Here is a 25,775-nt window from a genome sequence, read left to right as displayed (position 1 = left end):
TACCCAAATTTTGTTAAATAAACCAGCGTAAAGAGGTTAGCAGAGCCCAACCTGCCTACAAGCTACAAGCCTGTCTCCGCCAGGTCCAAACCACAGCTGGGGGACCGAAGCTGAGAGAAGGGAGCAAGACCCCTTGAAAGCCCCCACCCCCCACCCCGTACCTCACACTGGGTGGGGTCCTGCGAGCGTGCACCCTGCTGGATGAGCTGGAGCATCTGTGGCCATTTCTCCAGCTTCTCGTTCTTCAGAATGACGGCAGCCAGCTGGGCCAGACTTAGAGAGACCTTATGGCTGGAAAAGAAGATATTGGGGGGAAGAGAGGCTGAGAATGCAGCAGCCAGGCTGGGGACTGGGAGCGGCCGCCAAGACCACATAACACCGGTCCTGAAAGACCTACATTGGCTCCCAGTACGTTTCGAGCACAATTTCGGTTGTTGGCGCTGCTGACCTTGAAAGCCCTATACGGCCTCAGTGGCCCAGTTTACCTGAAGGAGCGTCTCCACCCCATCATTCTGCCCGGACCCTGACGTCCAGCTCCAAGGGCCTTCTGACGGTCCCCTCGCTACGAGAAGCCAAGTTACAGGGAACCAGGCAGAGGGCCTTCTCGGTAGTGGCACCCGCCCTGTGGAACGCCCTCCCACCAGATGTCAAAGAGAAAAACAACTACCAGACTTTTAGAAGACATCTGAAGGCAGCCCTGTTTAGGGAAGCTTTTAATGTTTAACAGACTATTGTATTTTAACATTTTGTTGGAAGCCGCCCAGAGTGGCAGGGGAAACCCAGCCAGATGGGCGGGGAATAAATAATAAATTATAATTATAATAATTATTATATTATATATGAACACTCACTCTGTTTCCTTCTGCAGGGTGGACAGCACAAGCGTCTTTAACCTGGAAGAGAGAAGATTTCAGGGTTGGGGTTAAATTTTAGCTTGTGAGTGGGAGTGAGTTGTGAACCAGGAGCTGCTCCAAGTCAACCCCACACCTGTCTTTTCCTCCTACACTCCCCAGAATGCCTTCCTTCCCCAGACTTACATGTCTTGGTCGGACGCACTGATCTTCCGCCAATGTTTGGTTAGGCGCCTTCTCACCAACACGGCGGCAAACTGCCGGATCTGGGGGTGGAGGAGACAAGAGGCAAATGGGAGAGGCCGGGTGAGGACACAGGAGGAAGGGCAGTGAGGTGTGCAGATTGGCTCACCCCCAAGGGCCGCGCTCCCTTTAAAGAGCTGTGCAGAGTGTGTGTGCGGCTCTTGGGGGCTTTTCTGTGAGGTGGGAGAAGGGACTGACGGTCTGCCCTTGTCCCTCGTTGGGGAAAAGCCCCCAAGAGCCACACACATGCTCCACGCGGCTCTTTAAAGGGAGCGCTGAGCAGAGCCTCCCACCTGCATTCGCTCCGTAAGACGCACACACATTTCCCCTTAGAGTGGTGCCTCGCAAGACGAAAGGAATCCGTTCCGCGAGTCTCTTCGTCTTGCAGTTTTTTCGTCTTGCAAAGCAAGCCCTTTGACAGCTTAACGGAAAACCCTTTCGTCTAGCGGGTTTTCTGTCTTGCGAGGCATTCGTCTTGCGGGGCACCACTGTACTTTTTAGGAGGGAAAAAGTGCTTCTTATGGAGCGAAAATACAGTACTTAACCTGTGGCCTTCCAGGTGTTGTTGGATTCCCATGACCCCCAGCCAGCACACCCAACAGTTGGAGGTGGGGAGTTTGTAGTCCACGAAGGAACCCCCAGATCCCCCATCCCTGGGCTAAGCCCTGCAGGGTCTTACCTGCGGGTTCTGAGAGCTGGACATCACCTGACAGAGGTGGGACAGTGCCAAAGGATGCTTCAGGGCCTCTTTCAACTGGGCTGTAGCCTGAGGAGGAAGAATGACAGAGTCGGAAGGGGTCCCGGAGGGTCATGGAGTCCAACCCGCTGCAAAATCCTGCCCGCCGCCGTCCCTGGGGGACTCGAACCACCAAAGTTCTGGTCAACAGCCAGATGCACTGACCCACTGCGTCACGACCTAAAGCTTCAGTTCAGTCACTGCAGAGTATAGCTGCGCCATTTCTCTATTTTCATATTGTCAGGGGTTCAGAAGGAGAGACACAGGAGGGGGAGCAAATGGAGAGTGAGGAGGAGGAGTACGAGGGGGGCGCAGGCAGTGACAGTGGCCAGAGTTATTCCACAAGCCTCTCTAGCGAATCGGAGGACTCACAGAAGGGAGCGCCGGTGGCCAGAGCGAGGGGGGCTCCAGGGGGGAAGCCCCAGGAGGAAGGGGCTAGCGGGGAGTCCCTGAGCAGCAGTTGGAAATCAGGACCAGCTTCTCCACCAGAGCGCAGTGGGGAGGGGGAGTCCCAGGAGTCGGGACCAGTGTCCTCACCACCAGAGGGAGGAGAGGAGTCAGGTTTGGCAACGCCCACATCAGGAAGCGGGGAAACGGTCAGAAGGAAAGTCACCGGCTGGGCGCGCGCGCCAAGTTCAAATGTACAGGAGCGCGGCACAGCGGGGAGCCCGGAAAGGGAGCCAGGTCCTAAAGCCCGCTGGAGGGAGGGGCAAGACTCAGGAGGCTCAGCGTCAGAGGAGTCCAGGAAGGAGGGAACCCCAGAGGGCAGAAAGACCCAGCGAAGGAAAGAACAGCGTAGGAGGTGGAGCCGGGCTAGAATCTTAAACTGGTGTGGGTGGAGCAGTGAGTCAGAGGGGACTTAGCCGGTCTAGCGTCGAGACGTGGGTCTGCGCGCCCAGAGCTTGGAAATGGAAACTAAACTTTAATAAAGACTTTTGTATATAACATCCACTGGGCGTTGGTCCTCTGTGAGCTGGGACCTAGCGGCAGTCCTGACACATATATATAATTTTTATTACATTTTCAGTTTTACAATTTAGAATACTCCTTTAAGCATCCTTAAAATATCAAAGACTTCCCTTCTTCTCTTTCCATGGTTCATTTTGCATATCACAAACCCCTGCATATTTTACGTAAACTAAACCATTCAGTATTCCACGGTTACATCCATCAAAACTTAATTTACACTGTTGAGTTTATCTTAATGCTGCCAACGTTTTCAAGTTTACACAGTTATTTGCCATATATCCTGAGACCTCCGGGTGTAGCGTGGTATATAAATTTAATATATAGTAATATATTCAATAAACGTTTTCCAATCTTCTCTAACCGTATGTTCTTGTGCTCTTATTTTATATGTTAAGTCCGCAAGCTGAGCATATTCCATCAGCTTAAGTTACTATTCTTCTTTAGTTGGGACCTCACTTGTTTTCCATTTTTGGGCTAACAAAACATGGGGCGCAGTAGTGGCACACATAAATAACCATGCCATGTTATTTCTCATGCAGCATGGGTTTCTGCTATACCCAGAAGAACAGGATGCCCTAAACTGGTCCTAAAACCTATTTTTGTTTTATTTTTATTTTTAAAAAATCAATGGCTTCCATGCAAAGGAATTTGTATTTCACAACAGCTCCGAAGAGGCAGCTGCTGTGATTTGCCATTTTACAAATAGCATGACTGAGGTAGCCAGCCACTGGCAACTCCTGAGTCCATAGACAAGGAGCGGTTTCAGATCTAGGGGTCCTAAGGTAAGGCTAGTAAAGGTAAAGGGACCCCTGACCATTAGGTCCAGTCGTGGCCGACTCTGGGGTTGCGGCGCTCATCTCGCTTTACTAGCCGAGGGAGCCGGCGTACAGCTTCCGGGTCATGTGGCCAGCATGACTAAGCCGCTTCTGGCAAACCAGAGCAGCACACGGAAACGCCGTTTACCTTCCCACCAGAGCCATACCTATTTATCTACAAGCGTTTTGATGTGCTTTCAAACTGCTAGGTTGGCAGGAGCAGGGAGCAAGCAACAGGAGCTCACTCCGTCACGGGGATTCGAACTGGCGACCTTCTGATTGGCAAGTCCTAGGCTCTGTGGTTTAAGCCACAGCGCCACCCGCGTCCCGTAAGGTAAGGCTACCCACCAGCAAAATTTCTTCCAAAAGAGTGGGGGAAAATTATGTCGTATATAGGAAAGATAAGATGAAATAGTGAAATCAGTAAAATTGGAAATAAACCTCATAATGGGAAAGATTAAGAAAAGTGATGGATAATGAAAATAATATGAAGCAAAATGTATAAGGAGATTAATATAACTAACAGTAGTTGTAAATAAATACAGACAGACAACCAACAAGAATTGTATAGATAAAAGGATTTATTTGTATATGTATATACTACGGACAAACATGGAAAATGAATAACAATATACAAAATGGATTAAAATAATGCGATAAAATTATATGTGTTATAAAAAAACCAGAAGATGGAAGGAGGGAAGTCAGCGCTTAGGAGCACGTATAAATGTAAAATGCAATGCATTATGTGTATGTGGAGTATGTAACCGGAAAACTAATAAAGATTATTTGGAGGGGGGGAAATTCCCCCTGCCTATTATACTAACTGACTTGGAGGAGGGGAATTGGGATATCCTGTGAGGGCCCCCCCCTCTCAAAATAAGACCCGTCTCTATTTCAGACGCCTCTCTCAGAACAATTAAACTGAAGGAAGTTGAATGTAGGGAGATCCAGGACAGATAAAATAAAATCCTTCTTTGCACAGCGAATTGTTAAACAGTGGAACTCCCTCCCACAAGACAAGAGGCAGTCATGGCCCCCAACTTGGATGGATTTAAAAGAGGATGAGGCAAATTCACAGGAGAAGGGCTACTTAGCCACAGTGGCTATGCTCTGCTGGCACAGTCAGAGTCAGCAAGGCTTCTGAATACCAGTTGCTGGAAACCGCAGGAGAAGAGAGGTGTCTTGCGTTCAAATCCTGCTTGTGGGTTTAAGGCATGCAAGTTGGCCATTTTGAGAACGGGATGCTGGACTCGATGGGCCGCTGGCCTGATCCAGTAGAGCCATTACAGTGGTACCTCTGGATATGAACGGGATCCGTTCCGGAGCCCCGTTCGCATCCTGAAGCGAACGCAACCCACGTCCGTGCGTCTGCGCGTGTCGCGATTCGTCGCTTCCGCGCGTGACATCATTTTGAGCGTCTGCTGCGCATGCGCGAGCGGCGAAACTCGGAAGTAACGCGTTTTGTTACTTCCGGGTCACTGCGGAGCGCAACTCGAAAGTGCTCAACCTGAAGCAACTTCAATACGCTTCAGGTTACAGACTCTGCTAACCCAGAAATAGTACCTCGGGTTAAGAACTTTGCTTCAGGATAAGAACAGAAATTGGGCTCCGGCAGCAGCAAGAGGCCCCAAAAGCTAAGGTGGTGCTTCAGGTTAAGAACAGTTTCAGGTTAAAGAACGGACCTCCGGAACAAATTAAGTACTTAACCCAAGGTACCACTGTATTACGCATCTCCCAAATCAGTTCTCTGCATCTTGATGGACCTCAACGTACAACTCCCAATCCAAAACCTTGACCTCCCCTATTTATTAGCATTTCGCCCCATTCCTATCCTGATGATGATGATGATGATGATGATGATTATAATTATTGAGTTTATATACCGCCGTATACCCAAAGGACTCAGGGCTGTAATAATAATAATAATAATAATAATAATAATAATAATAATAATAATAAATTATTTATACCCCGCCCATCTGGCTGAGTTTCCCCAGCCACGCTGGGTGGTGCCCAACAAAAGATTAAAAACACATTAAAACACCAGTCATTAAAAACTTCCCTAAACAGGGAAGATCACAACATATATAATCAGAATAAAAACAACAACCCAAAAACACTTCCTGTCTCCCCCCGCCCCAGAAGAGAGCCACATTTTAAAAGGGTATAATTTATGCCCACATGGTCTGCTAAGCAGCTTACAAGCACAGATACCAGTTGCACAAACATCCGTAATCAAAGCATGCGAATTAAAACCTCATTAGAGATTGCATAGCAGCGCCCACTATCTGTGCTTTCCAGAAACATCTGAAAACATTTAAAAAAATTTTTTGCCTGGGAGAGTTTTCCCAGAGGGTGAGGTGGTCCCTCAGGGTTCATTTCCCAATAGCTCTTAAAATAATAAAATAATAATAATAATAATAATAATAATAATAATAAATAAATTTTATTTATATCCCGCCCTCCCCAGCCTTAGCCGGGCTCAGGGCGGCTAACAACAATAAAACAGTACAAAAGTACAGCATAAACAACACTCTAAAATCATTCATTATAAAATTAATTAATTATAAAATGACACTTCTGGCTCTTTCGTGTGCTATTTCTAAGGCTATTATTTTGGTGGCATGAGAGATGCAAAAATAACAACAGGCTGTTCATAGATTACACTATAGTAATACTTTTAATTTATTTCTAAAGACTTGGGTTGCTCCAAGCCCTAACCACTCACATGCCCGCCTGGATTTCACATATCCTGCTCCCCCTTGATCCTGATGCTTTTTCAAACCCAGCCACCCCACACTTTCCTGCCCAGCTCTCTACCTGTTGGATGACGGCATTGTCAGGCTGCAGCAAATCGGACAGTATCTTCTCCAGCTCCTCCGTTGCCATTGCGCTGGGAGGCGAAGGATATGTATATGGAGATATATATATATATATATATATACCCGAGGGAGGGGGAAAATAAAAAAAAATAAAGTTATAGGGGGAAAGGAGCCCCACTGAAAAGTGGGTCAGGGAGACCCCTGGCTTGTATGGGGAGGGGAAGCCCCACTAGGGAGGAACAGAGGAGATATCAGGGCCCCCCACCCCCCAAAAAGAGAGAGAAATGGGGGGAGAAGGCTCAGCCCCACAGGCGAAGGGAGGCAGCCGCCAGGCGAAGCCCAAGTAGCTGTTGGTCACAGAACTCCCAGCACATGTGGAGCAGACAAGGCGGCCGCTTCCGGGGGACAGAGGGGTTCCGCCACGCGTGCTTCCGGCGCCTCGGGCTCCCCCTGCTGCCCTGGGAGGACCTAGTGGCCACCCTCTGTTCTGAATCTGAATTCTGTTTATGAAATATGCTCAGAGTTGAGACTGGATTTCATGCTCTTTACTCAGCTCATAGTGGTGAGGAGGAATGGAAGTTCCCCCAGAATGTCTGCTTCATATACATTATTTACACAATGGGCTCCACGTGATTGGCTGATTCTGGGATTCTCCTGTAGGCCAATCAGATTGGGGTTGACTTCCACCTGGAGTTGGATTGGGTGGCTCCTGCGGACCAATCAGACTGCTGCATTCTGGATCCTATTGTTCTAGGACCAATCAGACTGCTGCATTCTGGATCCTATTGTTCTAGGACCAATCAGCCTGTTGCATTCTGGATCCTATTGTTCTAGGACCAATCAGACTGCTGCATTTTGGATCCTGTTCAACTCAGTACATAACATCTTTCTTCAGCTCAGAGTAGTGAGGAATGGAAGTTCCCCCAAAATGTTTGCCTTATATATGTTATTTACACAATGGGCCCCACGTGATTGGCTAATTCTGGGATTCTCCTGTAGGCCAATCAGGTTGTGGGTTCACTTCCACCTGGAGTTGGATTGGGTGGCTCCTGCGGACCAATCAGACTGCTGCATTCTGGATCCTATCATAGTTGTTTAAAAAAATGCTTTTTTAAATAATAATTTTTATTTGACTTTAAAGATATTAAATTATAACCATCCTAATTACAAATATTTAAGCGATAAGGCGGGTAGTGGTGGGAAGTAGGGGAAGGAGAGAGAGGTGGGAAAATATTGTTTAAAAAGGTGTTTGTTGTTGTTTAGTCGTGTCCGACTCTTTGTGACCCCCTGGACCAGAGCACGCCAGGCACTCCTGTCTTCCACTGCCTCCCGCAGTTTGGTCAAACTCATGCTGGTAGCTTCGAGAACACTGTCCCACCATCTCGTCCTCCGTCGTCCCCTTCTCCTTGCGCCCTCCATCTTTCCCAACATCAGGGTCTTTTCCAGGGAGTCTTCTTCTCTTCTCATGAGGGGACCAAAGTCTTGGAGCCTCAGCTTCAGGATCTGTCCTTCCAGTGAGCACTCAGGGTTGATTTCCTTCAGAATGGAGAGGTTTGATCTTCTTGCAGTCCATGGGACTCTCAAGAGTCTCCTCCAGTACCAGAATTCAAAAGCATCCATTCTTTGGCCATCAGCCTTCTTTATGGTCCAGCTCTCGCTGGGAGACTAGGGTTCCAATCCCGACTCAGCCATGAAGCTAACCGGGTGACCGTGGGGATCAGTCACTGCCTCTCAGCCTGGCCTACCTCACAGGGTTGTTGTGGGGATTAAAATGAGAACAGGGAGACCAATGTACGCCACTTTGATCTCCTTATAATAATAATAATTTTTTATTTATACCCCACCCATCTGGCTGTGTTTCCCCAGACACTCTGGGCAGCTCCCAACAGGATATTAGAAAGACAATAAAACATCAAACATTAAAAAACTTCCCTAAACAGGGCTACCTTCAGATGTCTTCTAAAAGTCAGATAGCTGTTTATTTCCTTGACATCTGATGGGAGGGCGTTCCACAGGGCGGGCGCCACCACCGAAAAGGCCCTCTGTCTGGTTCCCTGTAACCTCACTTCTCGCAAGGAGAGAACCGCCAGAAGGCCCTCGGAGCTGGACCTCAGTGTCGGGGATGAACAATGGAGGTGGAAACGCTCCTTGAAGGAAAAAGTGGGGTGTAAAGGCAAGAAAGAAATAAAGAGACAGCCAGAGAGTCTTGCAGCCAGGTTTTTTGGTTTTTCTTTTTAATTAATAAAGTTTAATTTCAAGTTCTGTAAAAAGAAACTGCTGGAATGAAACAAAAATCAAATTAAAAAAACAAAACAAAACCCTAGCTTCGATCCTTGCTAAATATACATAACTCCTCATATATATAATTTCCATATATAATTATAGGCATTTTCTTGACTGTGGCAGAAGGCGAAGAGACAGCTTCTTCCCCCACCCAGACTATAACAGCCCCAGGCACCTTGGGAGTAACAAAGGAGGCAATGTAGGAGAGGGAGAGAAAGCAAAGGTATTGGCAATGCAGGGAGGCCTCTGACTGGAGGGCAACTACCTTGTCCATGACGTGGCGGCGGCTGGTGGAACAAATCCGCTGAAGAGGCTGGATCCCTTGCCAGATCCCCTTCTGAAGGGGTCGACTAGTGTTCTCCAAGCCGGAAGATGTTGGACTACAACTCCCATCATCGTGACCGCTGGCGAAGCTGGCAGTGGACGATGGGAGTTGTAGTCCAACAACACAGGGGATTCCCAAACACTGGTGCAGCCTATCCTACAACGTGCAAATAGGGGGATCCTTAAAAAGCTGCAGGGAAAGGCCCGCCAAGGCTCGGTCCCCCTCCAACATGGAGAGATCCATTTTAACCTAGCCCCCTCGGAAGGTCTCTGGTCAGCGGAAACCATTATCCAATCCTTAGCCCGCCAATTCTCCCCCGCATTAAGAATCCCATAGAGGGGGAAACCCCGAAGGACAAGGTGGTGCCGGTCGCTGGGGCCATTTCCATCTGCAGGACCGGCCCTGCCGGTCCTCGTAGGGGCCAGTTTTTATTTGGAATACGATTGGCTGGGACCTGTCACCCGATTGCATAAAAGATCCGAAGGAAGCGAATCGAGGCAGAACAATCTTCCCCGTTTCCCAGCTGGTCAGCTGCCAAGAGCCCAACTTCCCTTTGGAAGGGAAGGAGAGCGATTGGCTAACCGAGCCCGGAGTTGGTCAGCTGACCAGGCCGCCCAGCCAATAGGAAGAGAGCATACCCGATTGGTCACATTTCAACCTGTTTAAAGGGAGTAACAAACCATAATTCCCACCCCAAAGCGCACAAACTGCAGTTTCGACCAATTTTTTTTTATAAAAGAAAGAAAGAGGAAATTTGTTGCAGTGCCCACTAATTGGCCAGATTGACAGGTTCGCTGATGGGCTAGCGGCCCTGACCAATAGGAGAGGAGGGCTTAATGGATCCTGTTTCCTGCTACAACCGCCACTGTGGTGAGCTGGGGAGCTCTCGGAAACCGATCCCAGCTGACGAGAGAGACGGATCGTTTAAAAGCCCGGTTTCCCCGAGCTCGGGCCGATCTCCCAGCCAACCAGGAGGCCCAGCCTTTGAGCGGCGCCTGTCCTAGCCAATGGGGAAGCAGAGCTTGATGACGGCCGAGAGCGCAGGGAGGGGGCGGGCGCTCAGTCCATCTTGAGGTTGACGTATATGTAGCGAATGAACTTGAGGGAGGCAAAGAAGGAGATGGTGCCCAGCATGAGGAAGAAGACGTAGCCGGTCAGGAGGGAGTAGCCGAAGAACTCCACCGTCTGCACCGCGCCCGACATGTTGGAGCGGCGAGAGTAGTAGAAGACGGAGTAGAGGAAGATGAAGAGGCCGGTGGAGCCCGCGCTGAGCACTGAGCGCCACCACCAGCGGTAGTCCTCGCCCGAGAGCTGGAAGTAGGTGAGGGCGATGGAGATACAGGCGCCGACGCTGAGAAGGATGGCGAAGACGAAGAAGAGGATTCCGTATAGGGTGTACTGCTCCCGGCCCCACACCGTGGCAAAGATGTAGTAGAGCTCTACAGAAATGGCGCTGAAAATAATAATAATAATAATAATAATAATAATAATAATAATAATAATAATAATAATTGTACCTCACCCGTCTAAGCTGAACCCCTAATTCTGGACACAATGGAGATGTCAAAAATTTGGGTCATCATCATCATCATAATTTATTATTTATACCCTGCCCATCTGGCTGGGTTTCCCCAGCCACTCGGGGCGGCTTTCAACAGAACACTAAAATACAATAACCTACTAAACATTAAAAATTTCCCTAAACAGGGCTGCCTTCAGATGTCTTCTAAAAGTCTGGTAGTTGTTGTTCTCTTTGACATCTGGTGGGAGGGCGTTCCATGGGGTGGGTGCCACCACCGAGAAGGCCCTCTGCCTGGTTCCCTGTAACTTGGCTTCTCGCAGCGAGGGAACCGCCAGAAGGCCGTTGGTGCTGGACCTCAGTGTCCGGGCAGAATGAAGAAAAGATACAGGAGGAAATTATTAGGAAGCGGACCCAACAAAGGGGAGGATGGAAGTTCAGGAGATTGCTTAGAATCTCGTTTTTACATGACTGCAAAATTTCAATCTGAAAAACCAAATAAAAACACTCGTGCCTTGGATACCAAACGCCCTGGAACACGGGCGTTTTGGCTCCCGAACACCGCAAACCCTGGTTTGTGAACGTTCTTTTGGAACCCGAAATCTGATGGGGCTTCCGCGGCTTCTGATTGGCTGCAGGAGCTTCCTGCAGCCAATCAGAAGCTGCGGTTTGGCTTCCAAACGTTTTGGAAGTCGAATGGACTTCCGGAACGGATTCCGTTCGACTTCCAAGGTACGACTGTAAATTTAAAAGCCAAAAAAATAGAGTTGCCCCAGCTACTGTGGGCGGCTTCCAAAGTTTAGCTCCGTGGGATCCCCACGAGCTCCGGCGTTATAAGAAAGTGTTCTCTAAGCACTCTCTCTTTTGCAAACCTTTATCAGGTCACCTCCTAGTTGACTTTTCACTTTTATTCATTTATTTATCCGCAAGAAAAGAGGAAACCAATCAAAACGAAAACAAAAAATAAAGAGAGGGAGAGAAAAAAAAGGGGGGGGGGGAATGTATAAAGTCCTCCTTCCCAGTTAGATCCTAACTTGTCCCACACAGAAGAAAGGTGAACTTTCCTAGCTCTCACCTGGGAGCATCCCCTTCTTCCCCCCACCTGGGAGATCTTCCCTTCCCTGCCTCCCACGCTGGGTCCGTCAACAACAAAGCATCACCTTCACTGGCATGTTAAAGGTAAAGGTACCCCTGCCCGTACGGGCCAGTCTTGACAGACTCTGGGGTTGTGCGCCCATCTCACTTAAGAGGCCAGGGGCCAGCGCTGTCCGGAGACACTTCCGGGTCACGTGGCCAGCGTGACATCGCTGCTCTGGCGAGCCAGAGCCGCACACGGAAACGCCGTTTACCTTCCCGCTGGTAAGCGGTCCCTATTTATCTACTTGCACCTGGAGGTGCTTTCGAACTGCTAGGTTGGCAGGCGCTGGGACCGAGCAGCGGGAGCGCACCCCGCCGCAGGGATTTGAACCGCCGACCTTTCGATCGGCAAGTCCTAGGCACTGAGGCTTTAACCCACAGCGCCACCTGCTAACACTGGCATGTTAGCCGCTCCTTAACCCCGAGTCGGGGGTCCGCACTCTGCATAACCCCTCATCCTTATTTCAGACATCGTGATATATCAGCATATTGCCATGTTTAGCTGGTGATGTTCTCGGTGTTGAAAACCACGCAATAATAAAAGAAGCGAGGAAAAGAAGCAAAAAGAAAAAAGAATGATAGAGAGAGAAAAGAAGAGAGGAAAAAGCGAAAGGAAACAAAGACAGCAAGAGCAATATAATTTTTGGATATTGTATAATGATTTAATACAGTGGTACCTCGGGTTAAGAACTTAATGCATTCCGGAGATCCGTTCTTAACCTGAAACTGTTCTTAACCTGAAGCACCACTTTAGCTAATGGGGCCTCCTGCTGCCGCCGCCGCTGTGTGATTTCTGTTCTCATCCTGAAGCAAAGTTCTTAACCTGAGGTACTATTTCTGGGTTAGCAGAGTCTGTAACCTGAAGCGTCTGTAACCCGAGATACCACTGTATTTCTTTTCTGTTATGTATTATTTCTCTTTTTTACTAAATTGTATAATGGAAAATCTAAATCTAAATCAAAATAAAATAAAACAAAACAAAACAAAATAAAATAAAATAAAGTGGGCAGCTCAGAACCCAGGAGGGATAGAGAAGGACGGAGGCAGCTGGAGACCCAGGCTATGCGCCGACTCTCACCTGAAGGGGAGGAAGCCCCCAATCGTCATATGAACCAGCGTGGACTTGTACCAAGGCTGGGGTGGGATTTCCCGGGCGATGTTCTTGGTGCGACAGGGGGCGTCAAAGGGCCCCGCCCGGTTCTTGCCGAAGATGCCGCCGATGACGGTGAGAGGGAAGCCCACCAGCAGCCAGACCGTCAGCAGCAGCAGGATGGTGGTAGCCGGCAGCGCCTGCGTTGACCCGTTGGCCCAGTGCACCGAGTTGACGACACTCCACGTCAGGAAGAAGGGAGCTGGGCAGAGGCAGGGAGAGAGAAAAACACACAGCAGCGTCAGCAACAAATAGCGGGCTGTATCCGTCTCAGGCAAATTGGACCCACTGCCCTCCCTCCCCGATGCTCCTTTGTGGCAGATTATGTTAGTACAGGGGTACCTCGGGTTAAGAACTTAATTTGTTCCAGAGGTCCGTTCCTAACCTGAAACTGTTCTTAACCTGAAGCACCACTTTAGCTAACAGGGCCTCCTGCTGCTGCCGTGCCACCAGAGCACGAGAGCCAGTGTGGTGTAGTGGTTAAGAGCGGTAGTCTCGTAATCTGGTGAACTGGGTTCGGGTCTCCGCTCCTCCACATGCAGCTGCTGGGTGACCTTGGGCCAGTCACACTTCTGTGAAGTCTCTCAGCCCCACTCACCTCACAGAGTGTTTGTTGTGGGGGAGGAAGGGAAAGGAGAATGTTAGCCGCTTTGAGACTCCTTCGGGTAGTGATAAAGCGGGATATCAAATCCAAACTCTTCTTCTTCTTCTGTTCTCATCCTGAAGCAAAGTTCTTAACCCGAGGTACTATTTCTGGGTTAGCAGAGTCTGTAACCTGAAGCCTATGTAACCCGAGGTACCACTGTATTGTAATGGCTCATTCTCACATTGCATTAAGTTGCGGGTTGCCATTAATTACAGTGGTACCTCGGGTTACCTACGCTTCAGGTTATATACGCTGCTAACCCAGAAATATTACCTCGGGTTAAGAACTTTGCTTCAGGATGAGAACAGAAATCATGCTCCATCGGTGCAGCGGCAGCAGGAGGCCCCATTAGCTAAAGTGGTGCTTCAGGTTAAGAACATTTTCAGGTTAAGAACGGACCTCTAGAACGAATTAAGTATTTAACCCAAGGTACCACTGTACTCAATTGCTGTATGAGTACGGGAACTATTTAAACGTCTCCTCCTTCTCTGCTCTGCTCCTCTGCTGAAGAAGATGGATGTGAGAGTTCTGTTGTTTGCTTTATAAATAAAACCTTTGATGTTACCATTCCAACTGCAGTTGCTTCTGCTGCATTCTGCTGTAAAGGACTGAGGTTACTAGCTGCAAACGGGCATTTAATGCTCAAAGATCTAACACGGCCCTTGAGAAATCAGCTCTCATTTTACAAAGAGCAGCAGGATCCTAGTCCTTATGAGGTGCAAACGAATCGGAACACGCGGCAACAAGATTACTCAGCAGAGGAACTGAACTGAGTTCACAGGCCTCCCACCCACAAAAATCCACATCAGGTTACCCTCCCGGAAACTTTCTTCATTGCAGCAATGTACAGTGGTGCCCCGCAAGACGAACGCCTCGCAAGACGGAAAACCTGCTAGACGAAAGGGTTTTCCGTTTTGGAGGCGCTTCGCAAAACAAATTTCCCTATGGGCTTGCTTCGCAAGACGAAAATGTCTTGCGAGTTCCTGCAGGGTTTTTTCCCTCCCCCCCCCCCTTTTCCTAAGCCCTAAGCTGCTTATCAGCTGATCCACTAAAAGCCGCTAAACCGCTAATAGCGCTAATCCGCTAAGCTGTCAATGGGCTTGCTTCGCAAGACGAAAAAACCGCTATACGAAGAGCCTTACGGAACGGATTAATTTCGTCTTGCGAGGCACCACTGTAATGGGAGGGGAGATTTTGTTGCTGCACAACTGGGAATCAGAAATCCTTGCTGATCTGCTTAAAACCACCAGCGATCCATCAACAGGGGGCGATATACCTTCTGCTCACCCCTGCCCTAGACCACCACTCTCAAAAGATACCATCAACCGTGTCTCCGGAAAATTTTACACATCATCTGGGAAGACAGGTGAACTAATGCCAGTGTACTGGAAGAAGCAAAGATCACCAGTGTCAAAGCAATGATTCTTCAACATCAACTTCGTTGGACTGGCCATGTTGTGCGGGTGCCTGATGATCGTCTTCCACAGCAACTACTCTATTTCCAACGTAAAAATGGAAAGCGTAATGCTGTGGTCAACAAAAGAGGTTTAAGACTCTCTCAAGGCAAATCTTTAAAAAGGTAGTATAAACACCGACAACTAGGAAACACTGGCCTGTGAGCGCTCCATTTGGAGAACAGCCTTTACCAAAGGTGTCATGGGATTTGAAGACACTTGAACTCAGGACGCAAGGGAGAAACGCGCTAAGAGGAAGGAATGCTTGGCAAATCCACTGTGTCCCCACTGTGGAAGAACGTGTGGATCCAGAAATGGCCTCCACAGTCACTTACGGACTCATTGTTAAAACCGTGTTTATGGAAGACAATCTTACCTTAGCTACGAGCGATCGCCAAAGAAAGAAAGAAAGAAAGAAAGAAGACAGGAGTGGGGAATATAGAGGAGACTCGTGAAGACTGCCACTAGCAGGGACTAGCAAGACCCAAATGTACAGAAGAAAGATCTACAGAGGGACCAGATTGTCCCAATCCTCTGGGCAAAGCCCTATATGGCCTAGGACCCTCGTACCTACGGGACCGCCTCTCCTGGTATGTCCCACAGAGGAACTTGGAGGTCCCGGGCCACAGAGAGGTTAGCCAGGGCTTTTTCGGCTGTGGCTCCGATCTGATGGAACGCTCTGCCACAAGAGACTAGGGCCTTGTGGGACTTGACATCTTTCCGCAGGGCCTGCAAGACAGAGCTGTTCCACCAGGCCTTTGGCCAGGGCACAGCCTGACCCCCTCCTTTGGCAATCTTCACAGAACTCCAGCCCAATGGATGCCATTAATATAATTTGATTTTGAATTGATTTTAGAATGCTGTGTTGCTTTTATTGTTGTTAGCCGCCCTGAGCCCGGCTTCGGCTGGGGAGGGCGAGATATAAATAAAAATTTATTATTATTATTATTAAAGGAGAGGCAGCCGAAGAGCTCTCCCCTCCAAGGACAGGTTCCTCTTGCTCCCAATGTTTGCCCTGATGCACAAGGACTGCAAACGCCGCCGGCTCTCACCAGAGAAAAGGCTGGTGGTGAGCAGGATGTTCCAGACCCACCGCTCGCCTCCAATCTGGCGGTAGAAGTTGCTGGATACGTAGCCGGAAATGCAACAGGTGAGGGCATAGAGGAGGATAGCGGCCGAGTTGATGGCGCCATGCCGGTGGACGTTGAACATGCCCAAGAGAGCCATGACGATGATCCCCGTGCCCAGAGCCAGGAACTGGCTGCCCACGCCCAGCACGGCGCAGAGGAGGCTGCGGCAGGGCGGGAAGCGGAAGACGTCCGTGTGGATGATCTTCCAGCCGTTGTCGCCCTGGTCGAAGTCATCGCCCGAGGACGAGGTGGAGGCCTCCTCGTCCAGGTTGTAGCGCGCCAGGTCGTTCTTGAGCACCCTCATGAGGATGACGACGACAAAGCCCACCAGCAGGAAGACCAGCACCATGGAGTTGATGATGGAGAGCCAGTGGATCTCCAAGGTGCGGGGGAAGAAGCCGTCGTCGCCGCTGCGGCTGCCTCGCCGGTCCCCTCGCCGCTCCAGCGCCGTCTCGGACCAGCGGACGCTGTAGGTGTGGGCCACGGGGAGGACGCTGCGGACGTCGTCCAGGCTGGTGGGCTTGACGTTGCGGACGCTGACGTTGGCGTAGATGATGCGGTCGCCGTTCCACTCCAGGTGGAAGCCCAGGTGGGTCCAGAGGCCGATCTTGTGGGTGTGGGGCAGGAAGCCGCTTTCCTCCATGTACCCCACAAAGCCACGGAGAGGCAGGTCGTCCACCACAAACTCAAAGTAGTACAACTCTTCGATGGCTTGCCGGAGACGCTCCACCTGCCAGGGAGGAAGGGAACCGTCAGGGCAGAAGGGAAAGAAAGATTTACAATGAACTGGAAAAGATGTTGAAATATACATTTGTTAAGAAACCGGAGGCTTTTCTTTTAGGAATTGTAGGAAATGAAATATGTAAAAAAGATTGTAAACTTCTCCAATACGCAGTAACAGCGGCGAGAATACTCATGGCCCAAAAATGGAAACAGGAAGAATTACTGACGGTTGAAGAATGGAGATTGAAATTGATGGACTTTGCAGAACTGGATAAACTAACGGGGAAGATTCGATATTTGCGAGACCAGAAGTTCACCGAGGACTGGGGAAAATTTACAGATTATCTGAAAAGTATATGTGATGAACAGACAACGCTTGTAGGTTTTCAAGACGTTCTGTGAAAATATGAGGAATATTGTAAAAAAAGGGAATAAGATTGGGGAGGTTATATTTCAAAGGCAATATTAAAATTAGAAAATGTGTGAATAAATAAACAAAACGGAAGATTGGCAGAGAAACTGGGGGAAGTAAAAGAAGAAGATGATTATGTGATAAATTCTGATATTGGTTATATAAATTTGTATTTGAAAATGAATAAAAAATATTTAAAAAAATAGAAGGGAAAGAAACCAACACACCCCAAACGGTGCTTGAGTCGTAGAACTGTAGAAATGGAAGGGACCCCAAAAGTCATCCAACCCCCTGCAATGCAGAAATCGTTCACCCAACGTGGGACTTGAACCCACGACGCTGAGGTTAAAAGAGACTCATGCTCTACTGACTGAGCTTGGTCTTACTGATTGCTTTCTTCCCCGAGATTTCAAAAGCCCGAGGAAGAGATGCAAGGAAACTGATCCAGGATGCATGGGATTCAGTACAGTGGTGCCCCGCAAGACGAATGCCTCGCAAGACGAAAAACCCGCTAGACGAAAGGGTTTTCCGTTTTTCGAGGTGCTTCGCAAGACGAATTTCCCTATGGGCTTGCTTCGCAAGACGAAAACGTCTTGCGAGTCTTGCAAGTTTTTTCCCTTCCCCCCCTTTTCTAAGCCGCTAATAGCGCTAATCCGCTAAGCCGCTAATGGCCGCGCTTCGCAAGACGAAAAAACCGCAAGACGAAGAGACTCGCGGAACGAATTATTTTTGTCTTGCGAGGCACCACTGTATTTGCCTCTAATCTGAGAGTGCACAAATAAACTGTTTTATTTTTATTTCATTTATTGATTTTATATGCCGCCCTACGCCCAGGGGTCTCAGAGTGGTTCACAGAATAAAATCAAGATATAAAACCACAAAGCACCTAATAAAAATAAAACAGCAACCCAATACCCCCCCCCCAAAAAAAACCACATTTCAAAAGGGCATAGGATGTAAATCGGATCAACCAAAGGCCTGGTTAAAAAGGAATGTTTTTGCCTGGTGCTTCAAGGTGTATAATGAAGGCGCCAGGCGAACTTCCCTGGGGAGAGCATTCCACAGATGGGGAGCCACTGCAGAGAAGGCCCCGTTCTTGTGTTGCCACCCTACGAACCTCTTAAGGAGGAGGCACACGAAGGAGGGCCTCACATGATCTCAGGGTCCAGGTAGGTTCATATGGAAAGAGGCAGTCCTTGAGGTATTGTGGTCCTGAGCCGCTTAAGGCTTTATAGATCAAAACCAGCACTTTGAATTGGGCCCGGAAACTGACTGGTAGCCCATGCGGTTGCACCAGGATCAGCGTAAGATGCTCAAATCGTCTTGCTCCGATGAGCAACCTGGCCGCTGAATTCTGCGCTAGCTGAAGTTTCCAAACCTATGGAATTTGCTGCCCACGAGGTGTAGCGACAGCAACCAACTCGGACAGCTTTAAATGAGGATTAGACAAATTTGTGAAGGAGAAGGCTACCAACATCTACTATCTCCAACGAAAGAAGCAGGATGCCCTTGAATTTAGAGTGCGGTTGTGGGAGCTTCCCATAGGCATCTTGTCTGCCAGGCTAAAAACAGGATGCTGGCTGAACATTTCTGATGTTGTAACCCAACAACGTCCAGGTTAGATTCAGAGCCGGGAATAAGACACACACGAAATCCCAACAAAGGAACAGTGGCAAGAGAAATTGATGAACTATGCAGACTTGGCTAAATTGACATACAAACTGCGAGATAAGGACAACTGTGACTTTAAAGAAGAATGGGAACTTTTTACAAAGTACTTAAAAAGACAACAAAATGAATTGGATTCCTTGGCAGGTTTTGAATAAACATACACAAATTTAGTGTTTAGTAACACGGTAGATAGATAATATAAGGATTGAAATAATTTTATAATATGCAGAGGGTGACATGTGCTGAGGAGCTGAGGGAAGTCTTGGGGGAGGGAAGTCTTGGGGAATGGGAAACAAGGAGGGGGGAATAATGAACATGATATGTTTTGATATGGTTAATAAAAAAAATTATTAAAGAAAAAAAGGAACAAGACACACCCACCCACCCCAATATCCTGGAGCCCAAGCTGACCAGAAGAGGAATATGTGTTGAGATACCAGACTCTGAAAACGATAACAGGAGTAAAGTTAAAGGTAAAGGGACCCCTGACCATTAGGTCCAGTCATGGCCGACTCTGGGGTTGCGGCACTCATCTCGCTTTACTGGCTGAGGGAGCCTGCGTACAGCTTCCGGGTCATGTGGCTGGCATGACTAAGCCGCTTCTGGCGAACCAGAGCATCACACGGAAATGCCGTTTACCTTCCCGCTGGAGTGGTGCCTATTTATCTACTTGCACTTTGACGTGCTTTCAAACTGCTAGGTTGGCAGGAGCAGGGACCGAGCAAAAGGGAGCTCACCCCGTCGCAGGGATTCGAACTGCCGACCTTCTGATCAGCAAGCCCTAGGCTCTGTGGTTTAACCCACAGCACCACCCGCGTCCCTAAAGGTAAAGGGACCCCTGACCATTAGGTCCAGTCGTGGCCGACTCTGGGGTTGCAGCCCTCATCTCGCTTTATAACAGGATAAAAGGAATCAGCTGTCAAACCTTAAAGTCAAATTAGGGATGTCCTGCAGAACCAGGAACCCAGGCGGTAAACACCAGCTCCATGAAACAGACCTTGGAATCCAAGCTTTTGTGGCTGGGCTTACCTGCTCAGGTGTGAGCTTCATTTCGCACAGGACCTTCTTGTCAACGTTCTCCCGGAAGCGGATCTCGTACATCGACTCGGCCATGCGGTCTCCATCCAGCACCTCCCCCAAGGTAAGGCTTTTGTGGCGGATATTCTCCGGGGAGCACACGGGGAGCTGGTAATAATGGTATGTCTCCTGGGGGTTGTGGTAAGGCCCCACTTTGTTGACGTAAAGCATCACTGGGTCCCCCCGCTGGTAGTGGGTCTCTGAAGAGGCCGTGGATAAGAGGGAAAGGAGGAAGAAGAGGAGGAGGACAAGAAACGGGGGGCGGGCCATCATGGGGTGGTAACAGGAGAAAGGGGGGTGGGAACTGGGCCGGGGCTTTGGGAGGAAGAACAGAAAAGCGTTATTCAGCGAGGCACGATTTCTCTGGAATCACATTATATTTATAGTTTTGGGGACACCATCTCGGCCGATGCCAACTTAAGGTCTTAGTATTGGGTCACATTCACCCCACAAATTTTGAGATCACTATATTACAGCTGCAAACATGGCTTCCCTCAAAGAATTTTGGGAGCTGTAGTTTGGTACCGGTGCCGAGAGTTGTGAGGAAGCCCCTGTTCCTCACTGAGTTACGGTTGTGAGGAAACGGATTGTGAGAGGAAAGGGTTCTCCTAACACCCTCAATTAGAGATGCGGGTGGCACTGTGGGTTAAACCACAGAGCCTAGGACTTACTGATCAGAAGGTCGGCGGTTCGAACTCCCACGACAGGGTGAGCTCCCGTTGTTCGGTCCCAGCTCCTGCCAACCTAGCAGTTCGAAAGCATGTCAAAGCGCAAGTAGATAAAAAGGTACTGCTCCGGCGGGAAGGTAAAGGGCGTTTCCGTGCGCTGCTCTGGTTCGGCAGAAGCAGCTCAGTCATGCTGGCCACATGACCCGGAAGCTGTACGCTGGCTCCCTCGGCCAATAAAGCGAGATGAGCGCAGCAACCCCAGAGTCAGCCACAACTGGGCCTAATGGTCAGGGGTCCTTTACCTTTAACACCCTCAATGAACTACAGCTCCCAGAATTCTTTGGGGGGGGAGCCATGACTATTTAAAGTGGTATCATGATGCTTTTCAAACACATGCTATCAAGTGTGGGCTTGGTGGCTTCCTCAGCGCCTGTAGAGTTTGGCATCACTATGCCAGACTTCAGAGCTTCCATTCTTTACTATGGGAGCTCCCAGAAACCAACCGTTTTGAGGGCACCATTCTGTTGACATCAAAGCACCCGAGAAACACCCCATCGATCCCTATAGTCATCATCATCAACCTTTTATTCGACCGTCAGTCAGAAGAAAAAAAAACCATTTGTCAATACACAGTTAAAACATCCAGGAAGATTTTAGAACTTAGCCAACAAAAAATGGGCTAAACAGATAGTCCGATAGTCTATTGCTGGGTCTTCCCTGCCCCCAAACTCCAAAAAACAACAACCCAATAAACCTATGAGCATGGGCCACCTTTCCAACTCATGACAACCTGGGCATTTTTTGTGCCCTCATAGTACCACCACCTGCGGCTTTGGGGGAGAGGGAGAATGAAGGCCCCGCCAGGAATCAGGCTTCAGGAAACTGCATGTTGGAAGATTCAGGACAGATAAATTAAAGTCTTCCTTCACACAGTGCATAGTCAAACTATCGGACTTGCTTCCCCAGGAGGCAGCGATGGCCCCCACATGCAGGGCTCTAAAAGAGGATTAGGCAATTCCATGGAGGAGAGGGCTATTGATGGCTACTAGCTGAAGAATGGATGCTTTTGAATTATGATGCTGGAGGAGACTCTTGAGAGCCCCATGGACTGCAAGAAGATCAAACCTCTCCATTCTGAAGGAAATCAGCCCTGAGTGCTCACTGGAAGGACAGATCCTGAAGCTGAGACTCCAGTACTATTGGCCACCTCATGAGAAGAGAAGAAGACTCCCTGGAAAAGACCCTGATGTTGTGAAAGATGGAGGGCACAAGGAGAAGGGGACGACGGAGGACAAGATGGTGGGACAGTGTTCTCAAAGCGACCAGCATGAGTTTGCCCAAACTGCGGGAGGCAGTGGAAGACAGAAGTGCCTGGCGTGCTCTGGTCCAGGGGGTGATGAAGAGTCGGACACGACTAAACGACTCAACAACAAGCCAGGATGGCTATGCTCTGCCTGCACAGCTGGAGACAGCAACACTTCCAAACACCAGTTGTGCTGGAAACTACAGGAGCCTCTCTCCCCTGCTCTGATCCTGCTCCCTGCTTTCCCCAAAGGGAACAGGACGCTGGGATCTGGATGCTGGGCCATCGGCCTGATCCAGCAGGCGACTCTTAATGCTCCTTATCAAACGATGCTCCTTATCAGCCAGGAGATTCTTAATGCTCCTTATCAGCCAGGAGATGCAGTTTTGACCTGCGGTGGGGGGGGGGGTGAGAGGGAGTGGGGTGTGTGAGAGGGAGAGGCTCAAGCCGCAAGTATTCGTTTGTTCATTCATCCACACACAAGTGCCAGATCGGGTCATGGCAATCTGAGACCCTTCCTTAAGCGGCTGTCCCTTTAGGTCCACTGTTTGGGGGATGCCCACTCTGAATGTTACACTGCAGGATGAGTGGGGGGGGGGGCTGTACTCCATGGTCATAGAACCATAGAATTGCTGAGTGGGAAGGGACCCAGGGGTCATCTAGTCCAACCCCCTTCAATGCAGGAATCTTTTTGCCCAGCGTGGGACTCAAACTACTGACCCTCAAGTTAAGAGCCTCATGCAATGACGGCAGCAAGAATATTACTGGCACAAAAATAGAAGCAAGAAGCGTTACCGACGAAAGAAGATCGGAGGGTGAAATTGATGGGACTATGCAGAATTAGACAAACTAACAGGAAGAATTCGAAACCGGCGGGACCCGAGATTCACAGACTATTTGAAAAGTAATTGTGACGATCAGATTACGTTTGCAGGAAGTTTTGCGAGGTGAATAATTTGAGTGACTGCATAAATGGATAAAGAGGAGGATGTTAGTGAAGATAATTAAAGGTAATATGAATTTAAGAAATGATAAAAATGGGGGGTCATCAGAGGTGCTGATGGAAGTCCAAAAAGACTGTATAAGATGTGAAGTTTGTGGTATGTAGGACAATTAATAGGTTTAAAAATTAATAAAAATGATTATATATATGAAAAGAGAGTCTCATGCTTTACTGGCTGAGCTATGTTAGTCTATCTTATGGGGGGGGGTTCTTTCTCAGGTGCAGCAATGGCAACCTAGGAAGACCCTCCTGCGCCCACCCTGGAAGCCTAACCTGGGAGCTTCGGGGGCCCCCACCACCTGAAGCAGAGGAGCTGCCCCTCTGCCGCCCCCAAAATACCCCAAATGCCCCCCAAGCCTCCCCCTCCTCACAGGCTCCCCCTCCTCACCTGACCTCACCTCGTTCTCTCTCTCTCGGGCTGCCCTTGGCGCCGCCTGAGGGTCTTGCACCTCCTTCTGCCCGGGGGCGGGGGGAGAGGAAGCGGGGGTCTCCAGGCGCCGAGGGTGGAGGGGAGCGCGCCTCTCAGCCCCAGGGGCTTCCCATGCCCGCGCCTGACCGCACCGCTCCCTTCAGCCCGGCTCCCAGCCCGCTCTCTTCCCAACGCCGCTCTTCCCCGGCTCGCTGCCAACGAGGAGGCGCGGCGGCTAAGGGCTGTGGCGGATCATTCGAGGGGCCGGAGGCTCGGGATGCCTCGGGGTCCTTCAGGCGATCTCTGAGGGCAGGCCCGGCCACGTCCGTCGGCTGCTTCCGCCCTCAGCAAGAGCGCGGGGGGCCTGGCTGCCCGCACGGTGACGTAATTCCGAGTTTGAGGGACACGGCGGCGGCGGGAAGCGTAGACTCCATAGAGACGGGGAGAAAACACACACACACCCCCGCTCGTGCGCATGCGCATGCGCGCAGGAGGTTCTTCCGCTCTTGCCCCGCCCACCTTTTAAAGGGGCAGGCGCGAGCTGGAGGTCGGCGGAGGGAAATTAAAGCCGGGAAAGGCTCCATTTCCCAGAAGGCAAAACTGAGGCAGGAAATAAAGACGGCGGGGGTGGGATGCCGGCTCTCCTTAGTTCCCCCCCAAGTGGAGTGCAAAGCGCTGGGAAAGGGCGGGGTGACTCTGATCATGTTAAGAGTGCATTTTCATTGCGTGGCTGGATGTTTGCCTACTTTGCAGCAGGCAGAAATCCAACAGGGGGAGCTACTTCCGCCGCCACCAGCCACAGTTAGGGAAAAAAGAGTATGGCAATAAATTCAGGGCTACCCTTTAGCCTTAGCAGCAGAGGCACCTCACAGCATTTCTGCCCAGGGCTGTTCTTGTTTCCAAAGCTTCACAGGCCTGTGCGTTCAAGAGAAAGTGAGAATTCAAGTATTATTACCTAAAAAGAGAAAGAGAGAATTATTAAGACTTCATGCTGCAGTAAGGAAGCGGGACACTTTTGACACCTAGGTGTATATTTCTGGATCCACCTTATTTTTGTAATTGCAAGGTGTTGGGAACCGGTTTAGGTGCAGCAATTAAAAGCAAAACAAAATGCTAGCCCGTTTGCAAAGCTAAGCAAGGTCCAGTATGGTTTCAAATAGGATGGGGGGGGGCACGTCTTGAGGATGTCGGAATAGAGGACCCTCAGGATTCTTTCCAACTCTGCAATTCCCTCATTCTGTTGTATTTTAATGTTGCAAATCACCCTGGGAACCTAAGGTGAAAGGTGAATAATTAACATAATACAATATAACAGTATCATTTTATAACTTGCAGCCTATGGACACTCAGCGACTGAAAAGGAAATGCCTATAAATCTCATTGACAAGCCGGTGTTAGGCGATGGAGACTGAGGCCCCAGGAGGAACACTCTGTGAACATTTAGTTTACTTTGAGGTCAGGGTGCATGAGGTTGGTTTGCAAATCCCACAGACCTGTCGCTCTTCTCTTTCCAAAACCAGGCTTCAAAAATACATGTCCATACAAGCTGAATGGAGCCCATCAGCTCTGATGATAAAGATTATGGCATCGTATTGCATCCCTGAAAACATTGTGTGGATCTATGGGGAAACTGGGCAACGGAGTCTGAGATCCCATCTGTGCTGCACATCATTATAGAACAAATTGGGGTTATTCTTTTGCAACCCAGCTCTGCATCGAGAGATTTCAGTGCCCCTAAGTCTGTTTACGGTCAAGGGGGAAATGTGTGGAGGTAGGAACCAGTAGAAGGAAAGCAAGGGAGATCTTTCTTCGTCAGTTGCATCACAGCCGCCCTTCCCCCCTTGCAAGGACCCAGAACAAAGGTGTGTAACAGCTTTTAAAGACTAGAAGTTGCCCAACCCCTTAGCCAAAGACCACCCAAAAGCATCATGCAAGCCTCACAGAAAGAGGCGGTTTGCAACAGAAATCTGAGTGCATGGCTTGTCTCCTGTCTGTCAAGATACCTGAGTAAAAGGAATGGGGTGTGTGTCGCAAGTACCTGACATACCACAAAATGGACAGAGGGCTGCATTGAATTTGGTGACCCGTGACCTTATGCAGACCTTGGTTCAAGGAGCTGCGTCTGAATATCTCCCCTTTAATCCTGGCTAACCCCCATGTATATGTCCTCAGCTCCTTTCCTGAGCCCAATTTGGGAAGTTCCATTCAACACATGTTTGCGGCTGAAAGCCCTGCAGTGCTGCGAGATTACTTTTCGGCAACTGCGTTTTTGTCCGAGGCGAGGACCTGGAATCCTGATGCAGCCCGTGGGTGGGGCAGCCCCCGCACCCTTTGTCTCGAGACAAAACCCCATTGCCAGCCAAAGAACCGGAACCCCTCCAACCAATGGGCACGAGCGGAATGTTGGGACGTGGCTATGACATCAT

At 49.5% G+C, this 25,775-nt stretch overlaps 2 protein-coding genes across 7 annotated transcripts in view; both read right to left on the bottom strand.

Moving 5' to 3' along the window:
* The window catches only part of IPO4 (importin 4), a 60,423-nt gene extending 53,583 nt beyond the window's left edge, over window positions 1–6,840 (bottom strand). The window contains exons 1-6 of one of the 2 annotated variants that reach the window (XM_083706579.1): window positions 6,749–6,840; window positions 6,438–6,510; window positions 1,774–1,860; window positions 1,038–1,117; window positions 852–893; window positions 162–291 (exon numbers count right to left, since the gene is read on the bottom strand). In XM_083706579.1, coding sequence (XP_083562705.1) covers window positions 162–291; window positions 852–893; window positions 1,038–1,117; window positions 1,774–1,860; window positions 6,438–6,510; window positions 6,749–6,813 — 477 coding nt within the window. In that variant the 5' untranslated portion in view covers window positions 6,814–6,840. Of the gene's footprint in view, window positions 1–161; window positions 292–851; window positions 894–1,037; window positions 1,118–1,773; window positions 1,861–6,437 lie in introns of both variants that reach the window. The other variant, XM_083706578.1, reaches the window with a different exon arrangement.
* Window positions 6,841–8,645: 1,805 nt separating this feature from the next.
* Window positions 8,646–25,703, bottom strand: TM9SF1 (transmembrane 9 superfamily member 1). 5 transcript variants are annotated; one of them, XM_083706763.1, is made up of 5 exons: window positions 25,388–25,703; window positions 19,919–20,281; window positions 16,006–16,813; window positions 12,782–13,055; window positions 8,646–10,500 (listed from the first exon to the last, which is right to left on the bottom strand). In XM_083706763.1, the coding sequence occupies exons 1-5, from the start codon at window positions 25,418–25,420 to the stop codon at window positions 10,107–10,109; spliced, it is 1,872 nt and encodes a 623-aa protein (XP_083562889.1). In that variant the 5' UTR covers window positions 25,421–25,703; the 3' UTR covers window positions 8,646–10,106. The 5 variants fall into 5 exon arrangements, with proteins under 5 accessions (XP_083562889.1, XP_083562890.1, XP_083562891.1 ...); XM_083706764.1 differs by having other exon boundaries at window positions 25,397–25,703; XM_083706765.1 differs by lacking the exon at window positions 25,388–25,703 and adding an exon at window positions 24,190–24,304.
* Between the last annotated feature and the right edge of the window lie 72 nt (window positions 25,704–25,775).

The sequence above is a fragment of the Podarcis gaigeae genome (assembly GCF_964106915.1).
Source record: "Podarcis gaigeae genome assembly, chromosome: 13".
Classification (NCBI taxonomy): Eukaryota; Metazoa; Chordata; class Lepidosauria; order Squamata; family Lacertidae; genus Podarcis; species Podarcis gaigeae.
Note: the sequence above shows the minus strand (reverse complement) of the source record. Positions and strands in the feature narration are given on the sequence as shown.